At 43.2% G+C, this 15939-nt stretch overlaps 2 protein-coding genes across 8 annotated transcripts in view; both read right to left on the bottom strand.

Moving 5' to 3' along the window:
• The window catches only part of NFRKB (nuclear factor related to kappaB binding protein), a 20584-nt gene extending 20461 nt beyond the window's left edge, over positions 1-123 (bottom strand). Inside the window, exon 1 of the mRNA XM_085316776.1 lies at positions 85-123. The gene's annotated coding sequence lies outside the window, so the exon portion shown is untranslated. The remainder of the gene's footprint in view (positions 1-84) is intronic.
• A 2918-nt stretch (positions 124-3041) lies between these two features.
• PRDM10 (PR/SET domain 10) overlaps positions 3042-15939 on the bottom strand; it is a 45319-nt gene continuing 32421 nt past the window's right edge. For 6 of the 7 annotated variants that reach the window (XM_085316767.1, XM_085316771.1, XM_085316769.1 and 3 more), the window contains 11 exons: positions 15275-15622; positions 13651-13806; positions 12465-12644; positions 11588-11698; positions 10304-10504; positions 9569-9712; positions 8246-8416; positions 6549-6689; positions 5731-5899; positions 4990-5102; positions 3189-3924 (listed from right to left, as the gene is read on the bottom strand). In XM_085316767.1, the coding sequence (XP_085172893.1) occupies positions 3688-3924; positions 4990-5102; positions 5731-5899; positions 6549-6689; positions 8246-8416; positions 9569-9712; positions 10304-10504; positions 11588-11698; positions 12465-12644; positions 13651-13806; positions 15275-15622 (1971 nt within the window). In that variant the 3' untranslated portion in view covers positions 3189-3687. Of the gene's footprint in view, positions 3925-4989; positions 5103-5730; positions 5900-6548; positions 6690-8245; positions 8417-9568; positions 9713-10303; positions 10505-11587; positions 11699-12464; positions 12645-13650; positions 13807-15274; positions 15623-15939 lie in introns of all 7 variants that reach the window. The other variant, XM_085316770.1, reaches the window with a different exon arrangement.

Below are 15939 nucleotides of genomic sequence, written 5' to 3'. Positions count from 1 at the left end.
GAAGGGAGGGGGAAGGGCCGGGCCACGGCGCGCGCGCGCGCCCCCCTCCCCTCCCTCCCCTTCCCCCCGACATGCGGCCCGCACCGGAAGGCGGAGGGCGCCGCGCTCCCCGCGCCTGCGCACTCGCTCGCTCGCGGCGCCTGCGCGCTGCGCCCCGAGGGCGGGGCGAGGGGGGAGAAAGGGAAACGGAAGGGCGGGGCCGTCATGGAGGAAGGGGGGGGGAAAGGTGGTTCCGGTCGTTGTCGTCGGGACTCAGCCGAACCGTTAATGGTTTATTTAACCGTTAACGAGCGGGAACCGGGGCGGCGCGTCCCGGCCCCAGCGAGCCCCGCGCCCCCGCGGGTCCAGCATAAAAAAAAAATAGATTTATTAATTCATTTTTTCTTTTTTTTYTCTATACACCTGGCATGTAGCACAACACTGTTAACACTATAGCGGTCACCGACTGTACAATGAACATACACATTTAAATAACGGAATGGGGGCAGGAGGATGCRCGGAGTCTGTCAGCCTCTGGCTTTAGTCCCAAAGGGCTCGGGGGTGCGGGGGCCCCAACCCCATTTCCCGGGGGAGAAGCACCGAATCGGCACCAAGGGGCTGCTCCGAGGTGAGGGAAAAGGCACCTGCCCCAGCGGAGCCCCCTCTGCCTCCTCTCCCTCCCGCACAARGTAGTGCTCCCGCGTTAAGCTCCAGGGGGACATTATTTGGGAGACAGATCTTTGGGTTGGCTGTTTAAAAACAAAATAAAGAAATCCTCCATCTTCTGCACTGCAGAAGTTGGGGGGGGGGGGAGGGGGGCAGAAGCCTTGAATTTTTTCTCCCCCCCTTCCCYCCTTTTGTGGAAGCTGGCCCTGCAGTACCACTGTGTTGCATRGCTATTCTATGCTCACTTGGCCCCAGGCTGTCTAATCCTTCTAGTTCGTTACTTTGCAATGAATATTCCCGATACTGACTCCCAGGGAAGATTCTCTCTCAGCCGAGGCATCCATTAACTCAGGGCAGTGAAGTGCTACGCTGGTGTCAAGCTGATGGCTGTTGTTGGTATGGGACAGAGCAGAAACACCGATAAGATTCAAGTTCAAAGGGGCTGTTTTGAAATTGTTTTCTGTAACACCCTGTAGCTTTCAGCTTTAAATAACCAGTACAAGAACAAGCGTCCTCAGTCTCTGATCCTATCTGGCAATAGCTTTAAAGAGAGAAGTATTGATCTTCATCTATAAGGAGTAGACCTTTTAAGACTTCAGAAGCACTCCTATAAGAACATACCATTTCCAGGTCTCCTGTTTTCTGATTACTCGTACCTTATGTTTAACCCATTATTAAATAATCTAGCAGCCTGAGGAAAGCCCCTTGTCTTGAAGAAGAAACAGAAAAAGCCAAGGCAAGAGCTCCCTTCTGTTCTCCCACGTGCACAACATTGTGATAGCCTCATGCTCAAAGGTGCTCAGCAACATGCCTTCAGCTCAGTCCGTGGGAACTGCAAGTGCTTAGCCACACTGCAAAAGCAGATGAGCTCCCAAATCCATTGAACTCAAAGATACTCATCACCACAATCAACTAGACGAGAGCTCAGGTCCTCAYAGACTTCTACAAATGTTAATGCCCCGATACACTGGTGCAGTAAGAGAAGGAAAATCCCAGACACAAATTGATCTACGTTTTGGTAAATCACTTCCAGGCTACCTCAAAGCAGTTCTGAGCTGGCCAGTATTTTAAATACGATTTATCTCATCATGCACAGTCACTATTTCCACACTGCAGTAACAGATACATCATTTAAAAAAGTAATACGTGCTACAAGGCTATGCCACCAAGTAACAAGGCTTCCACTTGTCCAGTCCGAGTGTTAAATTCTCTCACGTTTAAGAGCTTCACCACCATAAGCTTTGATACTGCAACCTGTAAACATCTGTAGCACTTTCATTTGGTAACCCTCATCTAAATCTGTGGGAGTAGTTATATAAAAGAATTGCAGATTCATACTCAATCCAGCACAGGAGAAAGTGGGAGTGGAGGGGGGAGGAGATCCTTTCCCAGCTCTTASGTCTCAAAGGCCATTAAGACAAAGTTCTGTTTTTTAAATAAATGTATCCTATTATGCACAGAGTGAATGGAGGTTTAGACACATACAGTATATCCCCATTAACAGTGAATGGAGCTGTAATCATATTCTTGCAAATACCAAAATGCTTTAAATAACCAACCTACAAGACCTGTAAAGGAGAATTATGTAAGGAAAAAAAAAACAAAAAAAAACCACCACTGCCTTAAAAGTTAAAACATCTCTCTCCTTGTCCCCTGGTCCCTAAACATAACAAGTTCTATACATAGACCAGGTCTACCAAAGCAGGCAACTTGCAGATGGCTTTCTACATCCTGTAATAGTGGTCCACGAGCATTTTTCTTTTACATGTTTCCTGAGTCCAGGGCTGGTCATTTTATGAAACCGTCCAAAGGAATTACAGTTTGTTGTTAACAAGGTATTTGGAAAAATCAGAGCAACCAGCTCTCCATCCAGTCTTTGGGGGAAAAATACATCTGCTTTGACAGAGACGACTACCCTGTGACTTCAGAGAGGCTTGCTCAGGAGTTGGTTTTAGACATGTTCTCTTCAAACACTGCAAGTTAAAGCAAGTCTCAAACAGCAATTGCAAGGCAGAGGTTTCAGTGCCTTTGGACTGTACAACTTCCAAATCTGCATAAAAAGAGAAGGATTATTCTCTTCCCTTTACCCTCATTTTCTCCTGACAACTACCATTAGAGGTCACAGCAGAAGTTGCTCTGCAGGCTAAGCTGAGCTTTTTTATTATTATTATTATTTTTAATTTTATTTTTCCTCCCAGGCAAGAAGGCGATTTCCCAGCAAACACTGGAGGGGAAAAGAGATAACAGTGGCTTCGTACTACTATTAAGTACTACTATTATTTCAATCAGTTTGTTCCAAACAACAAGGGTTTAAGACTGCACTTATCCTTCTTCTGAACTGCTTGGTAAGGTAGGGCAGGGCAGACGGCATGTAAACAGTTCTAGAAGATTGGAAAAAATAATAATTTAATGGACTGCTTCTGCAGAGCTTCACAGCTTCATTGTTATATCCATCCCCGCACATCCATACACACGGAGTCACCACTTTGCTGCTGCTCTCTCTCTCTCCAGGCAGTCCGCTCTCTATCGAGCTGCTATATTCCCTTTCACCGCGGCTGCTTTTGAAACAAACACACAGGAAGCAGTTCTGCCATACTCCGGCAATTTACATGATGTCCTCTTGTTTAACGGCTCCTATTAAAAATATACATAGAACATAATCTGCCAGTTAGCCTTTAGTCAGGCAAGCTTTTTCCCATATCATTGAAATAAATGTCGTTTACTGGAGACACTTCCAAAAAAGGAAAAATAAGGGTCAGCAGACATGCCAAAAAATAAAGTCCAGGGCAAGCAGAGATTCCATTTCTCTTCTTGTCCTTTTTGTTAAAAGCTGCATAAAGTGGCATCCCAGGAGGATTTTTGAGGGTACTTCTTCACTGTCACAGGGGACTTAAACCCTCTTAAAGCATTAACAAGAGCTCCAAGATTTTAGTTGACGTTACGTGAGCATACACTTTAAAATCATATGAGCTCCAGGATACCCATATATTTGGGCTTTTTGGGGAGGTCAAAAGTACAAGCAAATGACACCACAGGGTTTCTTCATTCATGTTCTGCTGGGAAAGTTCTTGGTTTAGTGATGTGCACTTCACTGCCCCCGTTCCCATTGGTGGTTGTAGTGATTATGTACTGGGTGGTTTGCTGCTGATTATTCGTTTGAGATTCCAAGGTATCAGTGTGGGCTGATGGCTGGGAAACACCGACCTGTACCTCACTGGAGAGCGAAGAGTTTTGTTTGACATCCAGATCAGGCTGGCCTTCTGATATCACGTAGTGAGTCTATACAGGAAACATTAAAAATAAAACAGAATTGCTTATTTTATTTATTTATTTATCTCACATCTTCTATATTACTGCTGCCRTGCTGGAAGACATTTTGAAATGAACAAGGAATTTTGAAATTTAGTTGTGCTGCATTTAAGCATGTATTTGAAACCATTATAACCCAAATCAGACCTTCATTTTGATGTACATTGGACTACAAGGGATACAGTTTATTTATGAATGGCTGAAGCCAATGATGCAATTAACCCATCTGCMGAAGTTAAAATAGCAATTTACAACACAGCTATTTTGAAAGTTTCTTTCATTTTCCCTGTGTTCTAGCCAAAGTTGCATTTCCAGTGTCCAATATCCAAACAATACATCAGTCCCACTTCCTTACACTGAATCTCTAACTAGGTAACACAGCAGAAGTTCCTTCACAGCTTTCAGTTATACACAGAATTACAAAGCGAGAAATGTTTCCAGAAACTGTCTGAAAGTTAGTTCAGTGTATACGGCTTAGTCTTAAACATTAAGACTACTCAGCATCACCAAATCATACCCTGTCCTGCAAATATGAAGCGAACACATTCTGCTTGACGTAGTTACACATAAAAGGTTCAGACAGGTGTAGGCCTCACAGGTGACTGATGCAAAACACTATTTGTTCTCATTAAGAACTACAATGCTACCTCAGAGGGAAAAAAAGAAGAAAAAAAAATCCCTGAAGCTCATGAGATCATTTCGTGCCTTTTGTAAGAACTCTCAAGGTTATAGCAGTACTAGATCTGAACTAGATTTTCTCCTCACCCTGTGGAACAACGCATCGTATCATTCCTTAACCATTTTGCCTACGGCAATTGTTACAGAAAGCCACTGCTCTTTCAAACTATACAATCCAGATCTTTTAGGTACACCACTATTCTCTATGCTCTCATCATGATTCTCGCATTCCTTTAACCTTCAAAATAAAGGCATTAAGCCCGATACATTATTCTGGGGAGGTAGTACAAAATAAAGATACAAAAAAAAAAAAAAAATCACACACCAAAACCAGATCAACACGATGATTTTCCTTACCTGAGTAACCGCTTTCACTTGCCCCGTGTTGACAGTCGTGACAGGTGTACCTACAGATGTCTCAGCGATCACATACTGGCCTTGGGGAATGGCCATCATCTGAATCTCAGATGCTGAAAGATGGAAATTGGAGAATCAAGACCTTCAGTCAAACACAAAAAGACCACTTCAAAAGACAACAGTGACAGTGGCGCACAGGTGTAACACAAGCCCAGAGCCTGAAACAGCAGCAGTTGTTCAAGAGAAACTCAAGCAGTAAGAAGCCTATAGCTCTACAAGCCTCAACAGAATTATGTCAATTAACAAACGCATGAAGTGCTGGATCCTCAGCTAATAAATCACATCCTGTTCTCCCCCAAGAAGAGATTCCCCAAATTACTATCCAGAGCTGCATGGAGGCAGGTAGTCATTTCACGTCGCCCTCTTCTGTACAATTCAAGCATTCATCTGAACTTGAACAAGCCGCTACCAATCATAGACTTTTGCTGAACACAGGATCTGTGTAATAAAGGAATCTAGTCTGCCTGTCTAAACCACACAATTACAAGCCTATGGTTATTAAAAAAAAAAAACTTGTACCACCATTTGTGCAAAACTAATCATCTTCCTGGACCTTTATGCATATTAATGAAGCTTCATGAGCTCTGAAAGTACTATCCCATTGGTAGCTGCAGGGGATGGACAATATGCTAGTTCCACATTCTAGCCAGAGCTCCAGTGAGAGCTACTGCCGACACTTACAATAGCCCCGAAAAGAGTTCCATGTGCTGGGAAGATACGTGTGCTGGACTGAAGAACTCTGCTGCTGCTGGAGGGCTGGRTTTTGCGTAGATGTAGCTGTCTGCATCTGTGAGGGGCTGAGTTCCTGCTGAGATTGTTGTGAGGAGGGACTCAATGGCTGACCACCAACCTAAAAAGCCATCATGACAGAGGAGAAAGGAAGGAGAGGATGGGAGGGAATGGGAAGGAAGGGGAGGTGGGTAAAAAAAAAAAAAAGAAAGAAAGAAAGAAAAATTTCCAGCATGCTCAGGATTTTGCACAACTCTGTACTGTTGTAAGCATGTCCTTATCAAGGGAAAAATAGCAGATTTCTTAGCATACTGAGCACAAGAACTGCAAAGCTCTCCTCCCTCTCCTCCCACTTGCTTCCCTGGTTGGTCAGTAAGCAYAGACCAGAAACTGAAATGCAGGAGACATGACTTGCTGACGGTTAATAACTCTGTAGCAGAGTACTTAGACCAAAAGCTAAATGCTATGCAGCTGCAAGAGCTGAACTTCAAATATTTGAGAAGTGCCAGTTTTCACTTATATCCTTCAGTTGGTTACCTTCAACCAGAAAGAGCTGAAAATTTGTCCATTCCTGGCCATCCCTCTCTACCTGAGATATGTTAAAAAAACAGGAACATCTGGCAACTAACTGATAATCTCAAAGATGCTCATGTGACAGTGTGTGGTATTCTGAATGCTACAGAAAAGGTCCATCCTGCATCAGTGCATGTAAAATGCCAGCTGAGCAGGCTGGTAGGGAAAACACATCCTACAAGAAAAGAGTAGAATACCTGTGATGACGACTGCGTTGCTGGGGATGGCTCTGTGACCTGGATATGCTGCACCTGGATAGCATGCTGAGTGTATGTCTGGGGATCATGAAGCTGTCCGACATCCACTGTGGAGTGTTGGGACTGGTGAGGTGAGGTAGCCTGCAAAAATCAACACAGAGAGGTATACTTCAAATTCTCTGCAGAAGCAGCCATGTGAACTACTTCTGTTGCACAGAAGCTGGATCATCCTTCGTAGGCATCCGCCTATGTAACGTCTACATACTCAAGATCTGCATATCCAAAAGCACGGTTTGATATAAATCTGTATCAAGAAAACAATACTGGGAGTCTTACCGATTAAAAGCTTTTTGAAGTAACACCTGCTAATGACAGTGATTAGACTAATTTAATTACAAGCCTCAGATCTTCATAAAATTAATATTAGGTGCAGGAATCAGTACCCGTACTGTTAAAACGGCCTCAGTCAATGCTGTGGGGTCACTGGTTAGGCCATTATTAAMTAAATTTGTAGGCAAATTTGCAACGAGGAGGCTGAGAAAACACTGAAATTCAGATTCAAATACAAACACATGGGAATTTCAGCTTCATCCAACGGAAAATAGACACAAAGGCTAGGGTGATTACTTAGGGCTGCCTGAATATTATTTTCCTCAGCTCCATTATTCTAATTAYGTTCTGTTTTTATTTTTAGGAGATTGTTGAGCGTCGCAGAGAATTATTTTCTAATAGGCAATAAGAAGGAAAAGCAAACTCTGTACTTCCARATTTTGGTTCTGGCTCACCAAGGACAGAATAGTACAAATCAGTCCTCACAGCTGCAAATACAGGCCACCCACTGACCCACTCTGGCAGTTGCTGCAGGGCCTGCCCCGTAACCGCCTTTGCCCGATAGCTGCCTGGCTACTCACATGAAACAGTCAGCAGTCTTGGTCCTATTCTAGCAACCGATTTAAACGGGAGCTTAGGTACGATCTACAAACTAGGCGCTTAAATGCCACGATGAATCTGGTCAAAATGGTATGTCTGTATCACACTGATTATTGCCATAACTGAGCCCTTTGCTGGAAGTCTCTTCAGAAAGGCAACAGTTCTGAGAGGAAAACAACTTGCACATCTCACTGCAGATATTTCTCCACAACAGAAGGAGAACACTTTGGCAATAAGAAAGGCAAATATGAATGCACATTATACTTATTCTGGGTAGAAAGTGCAGAAATTCAGGTCTTAAATGGCAAAAATACCTTCAAAGTTTGATGTTACTGTTTGCCCAATACCTTGCAGAAGAGGCATGACACTTAAGTTGCACGAACGATTGCAGGGAAGAGCGATGCCTCTGTAAGGCCAGCCCTGAACATTATGCGTTGGACAACATCAAACCAAAAACAAAACAAAAACCACCCTGCCTAGAACGGATTCAAGCAAAGTTACCCAGACAGGCTGAACTAAATTAGGACTGTGTTCATATGCCTCCACCAAGTTGACCAAGACTGGCAGGACCACCCACACCCAGTACACAGTGCTTATGATGGGAGACCTATGCATTATCAAACCATTTATGTCCAGGAGCATTTTGCATCACAGCACTTTTTGTAACTGTTCCTTAACAACCCTCCTACTGCTACAGCCACAAGGAAGTGCAGGGCTTGACCCGGAGGGGCTCAAAAGCACATGAAGCCCCCCAACAGGTTACCCACCTGAGCCACTTGAACAACCTGCAGCTGTATATGCTGAGGCTGCTGCAAGCCAGTTGCAGACTGAGACACAGGGATGTACTGGATTCGCTGGTAATCTCCCTGAGGAGTTCGATAGTCTGTTGTGAGAGTCTGGGACAGCTCTGTCATCGCTTGGGTCAGTAAATCTGTTGTCTGAGAAAGGGAAGAGATGCAGAGAACATCATCCCACATTGTCTTCTAGACTGAATAGTTTTGCAGGCCTGTAGTTATTTCATTGCACTTGATCTTCATTTACACTATTCAGACTAGTCATTTATTTACAAGACTTTAGCATATACCGAGCATGGCTGATGGGGTCACAGGCAACGACCAGACCCCTGGGATTGGCTAGATGTTAGTCAGCATCACTTAGGGTTAACGCTCAAGAACTGTAAGATTATAATAATCCACTGGTTGGCAATATTCTGTTTTACAACAAAAATCATGCCCTTGGAAGAGTCAAGTCTTGGTTTCCAGGTCAAAAAGGAAGACTGCTTCCTCAAACATATCTCCCTTCTCTTCCTCACTGGCCAGCTGTGATGCTCCTCTTGATATATATTTAATAAAGACAATATAACCAAATCTGATCAGATGTACAAAACGAGAAGTACCCTAGTTTAATCTAATCACTTCAAGAAAAAGTCTCTTACCTGCAGTTTCAGCCTTCAAATAAAAAAAGTTTTAAACTGTGGCTAAGTTTTTTTTTTTTTTTTTTTTAATTTTGCCGCATCACTGCCCAGCATCCCCAAAGAGATGCAAGACTGATTTTCTAGTTTCAGCTTTTACTTTGTTCTCTGCTGTTAACGCATCAGCTGCAAGGTTAACCACTGGAGACTCATACCACTCAGTACTGCCCTGTCCAAAGGACTTCAGAGACCTTGACTCCAGTGAATGGAGTTTGATCAGGTTCTCAGCCACTGGTAAACATGTCATCTTGATCCCAAAGGGCTCAAGCACCTCAGGTGAGGCGTCCCAGCAAACAATCTKTATTTTATGAGATTTGTATTCCTGAGTTACTTAGGTATGTGTGAAAATATTATGTGGAGTTAATAACAGGAAAGTCTGTAGGAAGGAAAGGAAGGGAGTAGGAAAGAGACATACCCTTAGAGCTCCAAAGAGAGAAATACATCACTCCCAATAGAACAAAAACAAAACACATTTCAAGCACAGAAGTGATCTAAAGCAATGTCCTAACATATGCTTTAAAACAAGGCCTACCAAATAAACAGTAACACTACCACCAGAGGGTTTCTGTTTTGTTCACTTCCCTCTATTGGCCCAATTTAATATTTCTTGCATTCTTACCACAACAGTCTCTCCAGTACTGCTGTCAGTGGTTAGAACAGCAGGAGCAGAACTGATGACAGCTGTTGCCAGTGGAGCATGTATTGTGTTAGGGAGCTGAGCAAACTCCGGGTGCTTCTTGCGAATATGTTGTACCATCTTTGTCTACAAAGAGATGCAAAAGAGCATTAGAGAGGCTCGGCAACTCTACTTTGGGCCACCTGAAATCAAACAGCCACGCRGAAGGCAGCTTTTAAGCTTTCCCTCAGCCAGAAGGCACCAGGATTCGTACTTTGGGTTGCTCAGGTCAGCAAGAAGGGAACACAAAGGTCATGAAGTCTGTGCTAATCAAAGCTATCTGATACTGGATTAGTGCCCTAAACTTCACAGCCCAGAAACTTTTCATTTTAGTGTAGCTAAATATTTTGGAGAACTTTTGGAAAAGTTACTTTTTCTGCACTCTGTTTCCATATCYTTCTCCCTTGTAACAGGGTCAGCCAGCAGTTTCCAAGCTTTTCCATTTGTGATCCTCCTCTGTTCACACTTCCATTTGTGCTTTCAGGCTTATCCCGCCCAGTCAAGGACCATTTGTCATAAAACTCGCAGGCTGTGCTCATGTTGTCAGCGCACAGCATGAAACCAGTGCTCTRACTCAGGATAAAAGAGCTCTGCTTGTGGACTGACAGATCATAAAGACTGTGGAAAAGCATCACCAGGGAGGGCCTATGCTCTGARGCTATCACATGCCCCCAGTACCTTGCTGCTGTACTGTTTGGAACAGTGAGGACAGCAGACTGGAGGAGTGGCTATGGTGCCCGTCAGCTGGGTGTGGGTGCTAAGCATGGGATCTGGCTCTCCTGGGCCTGCAGGGCGCAGTTTGCGGATGCTTGGAGGTAACTCAGCACCAGGATGGTTCTTCAGGATGTGTGCTTTGCGCTTGCTGGCACTTTTGTACACCTGCAGGGTAAAGATTTGGCATGAGAATGGCACAACCCTGATGGTGGTGCAGAAAATAGATACAATTTATCTTTACCTGGAAAGCTTGCATGTTGCTTTAGACAATATGGTTGAATATATCCGCAAACAATCACAACATAAGGCATGAGCACGCACACACACACACTCTCCAGCATTCAATCAGCTTGTAAAAGCAACTCCTTCTAGCATAGGATGCAAAAGCCMTTTAAGAGAACACCGTACGCCAGAACAAAGCATTAAAGCAGGACAAGAAGGGAAGAGGACAATCTGTTTCACTCATACTTGACAGTGAAGTATCAAGAGAAACAACCAGTCACCAAAACAGGAATTTGTTCAGAGTTAGTTTGTCATGAGGGCTGATATCTCTGCTCTTGCATAAAGCATCATAAAGTTTTAACAGCCTTCAACAATCAAAACTGTTTAACTCTTACTTCTGCAGGCAGGTCAAAAAACATTGCTTAATATTATTGAAAAATATATTTCTTTAAACAAAAAGGAGGACGCACCACTGAAGCATGTGCTGAGTATAAGAATAGTCAGAATGCACTGCCTGGTAAGTTAGGGTCCACATACATGAAAAACAAGGCCAGAGAGTACAAACAGAAACATTAAGGCAGCAAAGATGATGATTTAGGCTTCGCTGAACACTGAGAAATTACTGACATATGACTAAGCAAGSAGCTTAAAATGAAAGCAGTTAGAGACTTTTAGAACTGCTAAGGAAAAAGTTAAGTGTTCAGAAGTTACAGATAGATTGAATACTTAGTTGCACATAGTGATACAGGACTAAGAGTGGGTCACTGCTCGCTCAATCAGAGTATTTAAATTTTACCAGTTCTGAAGATAGAAGACAGAAAAGGAAAATTGAAATCTTTAGTTAGCATCCAGATACCTTAGCCTAAGTGCATTCCGTCTTAATTCCTTTTAGGCAATGTTGGCACAACTGTTGCTGGCAAGCTTCTCAAAGCTGTAAACYCTGCCAGATGTTCCCATGCACAGACAAGTTTGTTGTATACAGGTCTAGGACTGAGCTACCCTCTGATGGGTGACTTTCTTACATACCTTATCACAGTACTGACAGAAGTAATCTCTGTTGGGCTTGATGATAGGCAATGTGAGTTCTGGCACCTCTTCTATTTTCATGTCTGGATGTCTCTTTGATAAATGATTCACCTAAGAGAAAGAAACAAAAAGAGCACAAGAGAGCATATTACAGCTAGAAGCTAAGCAATTGCCTCTTCTCCTACACAGGGGCAACTGCCAAACCAAAACTGTAGTGATACTAACTACTATTGTGCACTCTCAGTCGGCTGCTGAAAGTAAACCTGGTCCTCATGGATCTCGTTTACGTTTTCTCTAATGAAAGAGAGATGGGAAGGAGGAAAATAACCTGTATGAACTCTCCTGCTGCCGAGAGCAGGGTAATGACTATACAGGACTTCTGCCCAAAGAGGYCTTCGCTAGCAGAGATCACAACCCTCAAGAAAAATGCTGCCAGCGATTTTATCTGCAAACCCCCTTCCACAGTGGCAGAGACAGGGCACGGCCAGGAGAGGCCCCTCTCAAGGAGAGGGGGAAAAGAAGTGAACAGAAAAGAGACCACCACAAAAGCTGAGAGGAAGTATAGCTGACGCGTGCAATATATTACTCTCATATTTTGTCAAATGCATTACACAGCAATCTGCATTACATACTGTTGAAATAATACGGTGGTTGCTGAAAAGATAAAAGGGATTTTGAGAACACACACACACACACACACACAGACACTGAAAACAAAACAGGAAAACAAAGCAAAATCACTCAGGTTGGCTACAAAAATCTTGGTTTCTCAGCATCCTTTTGTTCCAACCACTGGAATCACACCTTTAGCCTGTACATACTCAATAAAACTGAGTACAGAAGCTTGTAAGAGAAGCCAGAGCACACGGACACTCACCAACATCCCCCTCCGGCGGAAGCCCATCATACACAGTCGACACTTGAACATGAAGCTCTCGTAGTCGGTGGAAGCTATCCGAGGCTTGAAGGTTTTTGAGCGGCTGATTCGATCAGCTTTCTTGGCCTCTCTTTCTGGATTGTGCATCCTCTGCATGTGCTCTCGCAACTTGTCTTTCCTCTACAGGTGGAGCAATGGGGGAGGAAAAAAAAAAAAAAAAAAAAAAAAGTATCACTGCCACTTTCTGCCTTACTACTTGTTACAAGCAGGAACTACAATGTAACTTGGTCAGAAAACTCTCCAGCCTCTCCAGAATACAGTGCTGCATTCTCAGGGTTGGACAGCTCAGCAAAAACCCTTTGAAAGTCAAAATAAGTCTGAGGTTACTCTGCCACAAAAGCAGAAGCCAAGACAATACTAATTAAGTGACCTTAGTGAGAATGAGCCTCCCCCAACTCAGGTTTGTCTCTGAATTTATCTAGCTCATTAATGCCTAGGCTGGCTACTTGCATCATATGCTCTGGACTGCGTAGAACCACACGCCCCACAATGGTACCTAACCTGCGTCCAGAAAKGCTAGACTGCATCTGGGCAATATGTTATCTAGAAAGGGCTTCTTCACCCCTAAGTCCATTCCAATCCCTCAGGGCCTTACAGAAAAGTAGGCAACGAGGCGCAGGCTGCTGCCACAATTTACCTGGTTCACAGTCTGCTCCATCTATTCTTGGAGGAGCTGGAAAGTGATCTGAATGTCAYGTATTAACACGATGCTTTCCATAGACACAGACACCTCAACCAGGAATATCATTAATCCAACATCAGCAAGAAGTTTTCCTCACTCAACTGATAAAAGCAATATAACCCAAGCACTTGACAGCTGAGTTGTTTAATAAGCCAGTTCTTAGTGAGCAGATGAAACTGCTCTTGCCATTAAATTAACTTACTAAAAGAAARATCTGAATAGGGCAGAGCATGCTGGACTGAACCCTGCCCCTTCTTCATCAGAAACGAATGTTGTAGCTCACATGCTACACAAAGCAGTGCATGCAACCTGCWGGCAAGTCTTGCCTGTTCACACACATTGCTTTCTTCCACCTTTGAGAAAACAAACTTACCTACTTGAAGAGGAATARAGAATGCTTTTCTCCACTGGTATTGGGAATGATTCGGTCAAGAGTCATCTTACCTTGAACTGCTTGCCACATGTGGAGCACAAGAAGTCTTTGCGGTCCGAGTGTCGCAACATATGGAGTCGCAGCTTGTCGGGACGGCARAAAGCCTTGTCACATTCTGTACACTGGTAAATCTTTTCCGAATGGAAGCTGCGTACGTGTTTCTTTACCTAGCATTGCAGATCATAGGAAAAATTAGTTTATTCGAAAGAGAACAGAGTATAGGAAAACAGCCTCAGGAACTCTCAACAAAAATTAGTTCTCAGAGTTCTGCTCTGGCAGACATATGCTCTGGTTTAGAGGTAGCTTTTATCAAAACAGTTGAGATCTTAGCAATAGCTTCTACAAAACCATAACATTTTTTTTGTTACAAATCTGAAGGGCAATTTGATTTCCTCAAGACTTATTCCTAAAGGCATCAGCGATTGCACAGTTGAGCACTTGGTGGGCAACAGAACAGTCCACGACGTACTGGTTTTAGTGAGTCGTCCTTGAGTTAACATGYCTATCTGATGTTTGTTATCTTTACTTCATTGATAGGAAATCTAAATGCAAGGAATAACTCCTTTCAGTCAAAGGGAATGAGAAGGCAAATACAATCTGCAAAAAACTTTATTGAAGTCATTCATATGCCATTCCTGAATAGCAATTACTTTTGCATACTTAGGGAATATCCTCTGCCTCTTCAAAATCCAGTACTCTCCCTCCATCCTCCCTCAGTGAAATAACTCAAAGAAACAAAAAGTGAGGTTTCATGTTTTAAAATCCAACACCGTTCAAGAATTGGATCTCTAAGTAAATCTTTACTTTCTTCTAATACCGATGACACATGGAACAATTTAATATCTCTGCTCAGCATGGGAGTATTCAAGAACTAGTGATTTATGGTGATTGGACTTYATTTGTATAGCAGTAAGTTTAAAAAAAAAAAAAAAGGAATTCCAAGATAGAGCTGAAAAACTGGAAAAAGTTGGGGGAAYCTTTCCTGACTTAATCAGTTTCACAGAAACATTTATGAGGAAGTATGTTGTAGTACTGTGTTGCCAAACCATCAACATTTTCCCCTGTTCAACACAAAGCAGGAATAAAGTACCCAGCTGACAAAGCCCCAGGAGGCAGACTATGCTGATCAGCCCTGGCATTTCTCTTAACRTGCTCAAAATGAAATAGCTATGCATAAATAGCCAAAGAATTTTTTTAAAAAAATACATACATTTGCACACTGTTCAGTGCCTTTTTTTTTTTAATTGAGAGTTTCTAAAGCAATGGACCAGGCATATTAGGGTACAAGCTGCATCCAGCAAAAGACAGTTCTTTTTGCAACATGGGTCTGTACTGACCAAAAATAGCTAGGACCTCTGTTTCAGGAGTTATCCAAGGGGAGTGCCTCTCCTACAGTACAGGACCTTCTAACGCCTGATTGAAGTATGCATTTGATGTCTTAGAGGAAAGAGGGCTTCAGAGAAATAAGAATACTTCTAGCCRTGCCTGGTCACTCCCCGTTTCTTACTTATGATTGATGCATGTCCCCTTCAGCTYGTGAGAATGAAGCGACATGCAGTATTATGTAGAGACAGTTCTGAAAAACTAATAAACTGAGTGCTTGCGAGAGACCTGGAAATCAGTATTGCATCTCACCTGGATAAAATCTGGAAAACGCTTTTTACAGGTAGGGCAGGTGAAGTAGCCATCATTGACATGGATGGCCACATGATCTTTGAGCAGATCCAAGCGGTCAAAGGACTCGGGACAAAAAATGCAGGAGTATGTTTTCTGGTCCATGTGAAACTTCATGTGGCTCTCCAGAGCACTGCTGTTGATGAAGCCCTTGTTGCAGATATCGCAGGTCAAAGGGCAGTTCCCTTCCCGTCCGTGAAACCGCAAGTGCTGATCCAGTTTGTCCTTTTCCCGGAAGGCCTTCCCACACTGCAGGCATTTGAACGGGCGAAAGGATTTCCGTATGAACAGATGCTGAAGGGCTGCATTCTGAAAGAACATCCAAGAAAACAATTAGTTTTTATTATAGGCATACATTCCTCATACAAATATTACCAAGCTTAGATACACCAGAAAAATTGGTGAACTTCAACCTCAATACGCTCTTTTGAGTAACAGATAGTGTCTTCATTTAAGAGAAGGAGATGCTATGACAGAGAGAAGCTCAGGGATATACCTGCAGTTACACGCTGAGTTAGGAGAACAAAACCCGGTGTTCTGCTTAGTTAACACACTTAGCTAACTTCATCTCTACCATGGCATTTTTCTGCTACGTGAAACTAAATCCTCTCTGACGTAGAGGCCCG

This window comes from Rhea americana, unplaced genomic scaffold (genome assembly GCF_003343005.1).
Source record: "Rhea americana isolate MKP2758 unplaced genomic scaffold, rheAme1 scaffold_48, whole genome shotgun sequence".
NCBI classification, from domain to species: domain Eukaryota; kingdom Metazoa; phylum Chordata; class Aves; order Rheiformes; family Rheidae; genus Rhea; species Rhea americana.
The sequence above is the reverse complement of the archived record's forward strand: the minus strand, read 5'-3'. Positions and strand labels throughout refer to the sequence as shown.